At 38.2% G+C, this 6,293-nt stretch overlaps 2 protein-coding genes across 8 annotated transcripts in view; one reads left to right on the top strand and one right to left on the bottom strand.

Annotated features, from left to right (window-relative positions):
* LOC308391459 (uncharacterized protein) overlaps positions 1–1,498 on the top strand; it is a 36,543-nt gene extending 35,045 nt beyond the window's left edge. Inside the window, exon 2 of one of the 4 annotated variants that reach the window (XR_013970625.1) lies at positions 1–1,498. This exon is cut by the window's left edge and continues 187 nt beyond it. Coding sequence is in view for 1 of the 4 variants with exons in the window: in XM_080908027.1 (XP_080764153.1) it covers positions 1–131 (131 nt within the window). In the remaining 3 variants the exon portion in view is untranslated. The other 3 variants (XR_013970626.1, XR_013970627.1, XM_080908027.1) reach the window with 3 other exon arrangements.
* Positions 1,499–1,538: 40 nt separating this feature from the next.
* LOC308391458 (nanos homolog 3-like) lies at positions 1,539–6,076 on the bottom strand (the record flags this gene model as incomplete). Of its 4 annotated transcripts, none has more annotated exons than XR_013970622.1 (3): positions 1,539–1,876; positions 2,363–2,423; positions 3,159–3,468. XR_013970622.1 is itself a non-coding variant. In XM_080908026.1 (3 exons), the coding sequence occupies one exon, from the start codon at positions 6,074–6,076 to the stop codon at positions 5,270–5,272; it is 807 nt and encodes a 268-aa protein (XP_080764152.1). In that variant the 3' UTR covers positions 1,539–1,876; positions 2,363–2,423; positions 5,070–5,269. The 4 variants fall into 4 exon arrangements, 1 of the variants encoding a protein (XP_080764152.1); XR_013970623.1 differs by lacking the exon at positions 3,159–3,468 and adding an exon at positions 2,950–3,111; XR_013970624.1 differs by lacking the exon at positions 3,159–3,468 and adding an exon at positions 2,815–2,939.
* Between the last annotated feature and the right edge of the window lie 217 nt (positions 6,077–6,293).

Genomic DNA, 6,293 nt, shown 5'->3' with positions numbered 1-6,293 from the left:
TCAATGACGGTTTGGAGCTGCTTGACAAGGACAGCAAAAGCAAGTCAAAGGTCTCAGTGAAGCATGAGGTTCCCGTGCCCTCCAGTGGAAAGAGGCTGCTCCAGAGAGGAGAGAGGAGTGACAGCGACTAAGATGCCCATCACCTCAATTTCGAAAACAAATGTCACCTTTTTGTCTAAGCCTTTAGGATTATTTCAGGTTTTAAATGCCCATTTAAAAACCAAAATGCCATCCTGCCTCAGTTAAAACGGTTCCTGAAACTGTACTGCCTGATTAGTCACTGCACTGACATACTGTTGTGTTCAGTTATGTTTTTCTTTTCTTTTTAAAAAAAAAACAAAAAAAAACAAAACAACAACCCTATGTTCCTAATTGGGTTAGAGCCGTTCAGCATGGTTTGAGTGAGATTAAGAATGATCCTTGTCATAACGAGTCACTGCCGTTTATTTAAATAAAGTTCAAAGCTAGGCTTGCAAAACTTGAATGGAATTTGCCTCTGATGTTGCTGTATTACTGTGCTACAGTCCTGTCGCACCATGTCATTTTTAAAAAAAGAAATGTATATATTTTGCATGATTGTCTGGGAAATGCAACCACCTCTGCGCAACCTTGATTCATATGCAATATGTAATCATGTTTGTGTAACATGAAAGAAAAAAGAGAAAAAATGATGATAAATGCAAAGACTGGTAACAGCGCTAAGAACCATAAAGCAAGAGAATTTTTAAAAAACTGTGAGAAATAAACTACACTGTAAAAAAAATAACCCTATTCAAATTAAAAAAAATGATGTCCAGTTGTCACATCCAAAATATTTGGCTTTATAGAATCCAAATTGAGTCACTTGATATGACCTGATACTTTTATGTTGATATAAACAATATTACTAGACTTGACTGAAACTTTAAATTTTGCATTGATCCAAATTGATTTTTTTACATAGAACCATATTTTAATTATTGAACCAAGCTAATATATTGAAATTTAACCAACCTAATGTATTCACATCGAACCAAATTAACATGAACTAATATGTTTGTGTTGAAGCCAGGTAATTGATTTACATATATTCAAACTATATTTTTTACATTTCATTTCAGTTCAAAAATGCTCTGCATTTCCTATAAAAAACAAGACAGTTGGCCAACCAATTGTTTCAAAATTATTTATTGTTCCAAACCATTTTAACTATAATCAATAGAGAGGATTAGTAATATACAGATTTAGTGCTACGGCAGAAATGATTAGAGAAATGTTTGTTTTATAAAACCTGCAATCTTTTGAAAACCAGTATAAAACCTGCAACCTGTCTAAAACTGGCATAAAACCATTATAAAAACTCTTTTTAAACCAATTTGCAAGTACTCAAAAATGTTTATATGTGCACTGTGCCTGTACAATGTAAAAAAAAAAAAAAAATCTACACATGTATCAATGAAATCAACTTAAATCTCCCTTTCAAATGGGTGTTCTTATAAATTTTGAATGTAGAATACCACTGCAGGCCAACCAAGCAAAATAACCAAGCACACATGCACACATGCATGCAAACACACTACTGTGCAGTGTTAAGTTCACAATTAAGTTTGCGAATCTTAGAGGTCATCTTGTTAAAGTCAAGCTCCATCATAATCTTTTGAAGAGCCTCAAAGGTGAACCTGAATCCTCGTGGATATTCCATATTAAGAGCATAACAGAGTCCAAAGACCATTGCCACTCCAGCTGCCACAGAAGGCAACTCATTCAGGACTTCCACACCATCAATGATTATCCCGATGTCTCGAGGCTGATGTAGGAGGCTTGAGTTGTCCCTGAAGACGAAGAGTGCCATGGTGGTACTCTGCAGCTCTTCCTCAGCTTCATCTTTCTGGGATATCTTGAGGTAAAATATGGAACAAAATGTACAAGTGAAGAACTGAAGTCTGGCACACCTGATAAATCTTTGACCATAATAAACTACTATTTTGATAGTTGTTTGGTCACAGACTATTAGAACAATTATTTGACTAATCAGATTGTGAATTGCATAATCATTAAATTAAATCAATGGTGGAACATTTTCATAAATGTTCCACAAAGCCCAAGAAAAAAAAAAGAAAACAATACAGAACCCTAAGATATTAAATTGATGAGTTGATTAATCGTTGCTGTCCTACATTAATCACTGCATTTAATAGCAGAGTTGTCAAATTTACATCAAGAGACTGCATCTCATGTAGAGACAGAACAGATATGGACATACCATGTATTCTTTTATCAAGTCCTCAACACATCAGCAAGGTGAATGAGAGGATAATGAGGGAGAGTCTAGATTATTATGAAATGTTTAAAAAGGATGTGCAGTGTAAATGCAAAATGATACCTGTTCAGATTAAATGAAAATGTATGCTTCAGCCATGGAATGGATGGAGCGATCTGTGGTTCTGAAAGCATACAGAAAAAAAAGAATAATGTTACTTCTCTATAAAACACATTACATAGAAAAACCAAGAAATACGTAACATGACATACCAAACAGTCTACAGACCAGCCATTAGCGACTAAGTTTGGCATAGGGTCAATTTTTTGCTGTTAAAATTAAAATTTCTTCAGAAAATGCACATTTTTCCGAGCTGCGCCTGAAAGTCAATTGAAGGAATTAGTCTTATGTCATTGATCTTATATGCTGGCTTGTTATTTCTGTCTCTAAATCATGCACATTAATAATTATCTTTTGCGCTCGGTGTACACACACATAACACACAGATATTTATATGAAGAGAGACAAACGTACGCGCACAAACACAAGCTTGTGTCTAGAAACCGCGAGCTCACCAGAAAAATTCAAACGAAGCGGAGCACGGAGTTATACTATGAATGTTATGAACTATGAACTTATGCTAGCTAGCTTTATCCACCACCGATGCATCGTGGTAACGCTAGCTAGTTAGGCAAAAAGCCGTTTTTTACCAGTATACTAACTTGTATTCCCGACTGTGATGGTCGGTTTCTGGTAACCAGTTCTAACGTTGCGCAGGATAGCTAGCTAGCTTATAGCTAGCAGCTACAATCATGCAAAAATTAGGGGTGGCTGTCGACCCAGCTTAAATGGGGTTATTTTCTGCGATTTTGGCAATACAAATTATAAAAGCTTTTGTAACACACTTGGCTTTACTTACGTTTATTTTCAGATGAAATTAATCAAAGATGTGACATGATGTTTCCAGCAGCCATGCAGAATAAAAATGGGTCCCGGTCTATTTCTGGTGGGCGTGTTCAAGTGCAAATCACTTTGACTCAAATTAAAGATATTATCTGTTCAACATGAAAAGAAATATATGTTTTGAGAGAAATCAAAAACTTTGCGTTGCGATGTTCACAATCCTGTACTGACACTATGGGCACATTTTTAGAAATCTATTTAATTCCACAGAAAGGTTAGCCACTTTAGTGTTTCACTTGTGACCTATTTATAGCTCACTGAAGATGGTTTTAAAATGCAACAATGTTCGGAGATAGAGAGAAAAAAAAAAAGAACTTTGGTGCAGGTGCAGGTGCAGTCTTTATGTAGCTTTCTGGTGACCTTAAAAGAACCTTTACGAAGCCCGTTGACAGGCCTTTAATCGAATGATCGGTTGGTTGATTGATAACAGAAAAAAATGACACATAAGATGGACATAAAGGACTGAAAACACCAAGAGCAAAATATTGCATCGCACTCATTTATGTAGTTTATTTTTAGATTAGATAATTTTGCAAAATAACGCAGCAAAATAAATAATAAGAGCCGGGATGTGCAGACTATTTAGCACTGAAAAAACTCCGTCCATGTGAACAGAATCAGGTGTTACCTTACCTGTTGATTAAATATCAAGACTATTTAGCAATAAGCTTACTTTAAAGGCTCGTAATAGGTGAACTGTCTTGGTATAGTTGAGTCACGCAGAGTTCATGGTCCATGTTGTGTTACTTGTTGTTTGTGTGTGTGTGTGTCACCCGATGACCCCTGGCGCCGGAGCGTCTAGACTACATTAGAGATGTGTCACAGCAAAGAGCCGCACCTGCGCTCAAAGAGCGCACATACATAGAGGTGAGGTATGAGGATAAATGGATAGATGCGGTCCTTTTTCGAAGCTGAGCGCACAGTTGTATTTCCTGCACAATCACACACGAAGTGAGGCTGTGTTTATGCCGGTTATACCATGAATATACACCCTGCAGGCACCACTTGTTTGTCAAACTGTTTATGAAGCAAAAGTCACATTTCTGTTTATTTACAAAGCAAAAAGAAGGGGGGGAAAGAGGCGTAGGAGGGGGTGGAGCGTGCGCACTAGCATACCGGCGACGGCTGTTTCCTTTCAATAAAAGGAAAAAAATAATAAAATGTGTACTTCACGTTACGGTTGAAACTGGGGGGGGGGTTTTTTTGTGTTTTTTTAATTTTTATTTTATAGAAACAATTTTTGCTCATAACCAATTGACAGGGGATTTCTTAAAATCACCCCGCAGTTCTTCAGCTGAGACACCTGAGTTAGAAAACACAAACACTGCAGCTGTCTTTGTACAAACTTGTACAAACTCTGTTTTGACCTTGTATACTGTATTTCCCCAGCCCCTCTATTTTGAAACTAAAACTATTGAACCTTAATTCAATTTCTCACTTCACATAATCGTTTCACTTTTGCCTTGAAGTGTTACTTTTAATTTAATTTAATTATTTTTTTATGACGCATGTTCTCTGGTGAGTTCAGGTACATCTGTAACTTCAAGTGGAAGAGTTGCATGTGAGTTAAAAATTTTCTATAATACCAAAAAAAAAAAAAAAAAAGACAAAATACTGACGTTTTTGTCGAATAATCTGTCTGACATGAGGGATAATATAGCATTTGCATTTTAACTAAAAGACTCGCGCACTGACACTATGGGCACATTTTTAGAAATCTATTTAATTCCACAGAAAGGTTAGCCACTTTAGTGTTTCACTTGTGACCTATGAAGTACCCCCGAAATTGTATCATATTAAACAACAACAACAACAATAACAACAACAACAATAAACACTCGAGGACTTTAAAGAGTTTAATTTTTACCGAGGTTTGAGAGCGCTCACCCCGGCTCGGGGCTCCACAGATGTGATGGATGAGGGCTCCTTGCTGCAGACTGCAGCGGAGTGTTTGACAGTCAAACTTGAAACAGTCTTTGGAACTGAAACGGTCTCTGCCAACACGAACACATACCCCAAACAGTTCGGTAAATATGTACAGTTTCTCGCAGCTTCAGTTTTCAGCAGCTACCAGAACTTGCCTACGGTCTGCATCCTCCCAGCAGCCTCGCACTTCATCTGCGGGCAGTACTTGCGTGTGTGAGCGCTGTCACCGGTGGCTTCGCAGATCGGGCAAGTGTAGTTCCGGAGGACGGGGCAGAAAACTTTCCCGTCGTCTGATTTGAGCTTGTGAGATAGGTACACCCTCGGAGTCTCCCCGTTCTGCTTGCATAAGCGGCAGTAGTCCGAGGATGAGGCGCTGCTGCTGGTGTCCGACGCGCTGCTGGTCGGACTGGACTGTGATGAGTTTTTGGAGGATTTCTTCCCCCGAGTGGAAGTGTGGACCTTACTCCAAGGGGGCGCTTGTCCCTTCTTTGGACGCTCGGTGTCTCGGTTATCAACCTCACGGTTGCTGCACAGTTTCTCGAACACTTGGCTCAGATTCATGTAGTCGTGCCACATGTTAAAGCTGTCCCCACCAGTGAGGATCGAGTTCTGGACCTCCAGTCGTCTCGGCATTGTGGTCATTTTTTGGCAGAAGTAAAACTGAGAGTGTGTTTGGAGCGCCTCATATTTATAGCTCACTGAAGATGGTTTTAAAATGCAACAATGTTCGGAGATAGAGAGAAAAAAAAAAAGAACTTTGGTGCAGGTGCAGGTGCAGGTGCAGTCTTTTATGTAGCTTTCTGGTGACCTTAAAAGAACCTTTACGAAGCCCGTTGACAGGCCTTTAATCGAATGATCGGTTGGTTGATTGATAACAGAAAAAAATGACACATAAGATGGACATAAAGGACTGAAAACACCAAGAGCAAAATATTGCATCGCACTCATTTATGTAGTTTATTTTTAGATTAGATAATTTTGCAAAATAACGCAGCAAAATAAATAATAAGAGCCGGGATGTGCAGACTATTTAGCACTGAAAAAACTCCGTCCATGTGAACAGAATCAGGTGTTACCTTACCTGTTGATTAAATATCAAGACTATTTAGCAATAAGCTTACTTTAAAGGCTCGTAATAGGTGAACTGTCTTGGTATAGTTGAGTC

This window comes from Rhamphochromis sp. 'chilingali' (genome assembly GCF_963969265.1).
Source record: "Rhamphochromis sp. 'chilingali' genome assembly, contig: SCAFFOLD_82, whole genome shotgun sequence".
NCBI lineage: Eukaryota > Metazoa > Chordata > Actinopteri > Cichliformes > Cichlidae > Rhamphochromis > Rhamphochromis sp. 'chilingali'.
Note: the sequence above shows the minus strand (reverse complement) of the source record. Positions and strands in the feature narration are given on the sequence as shown.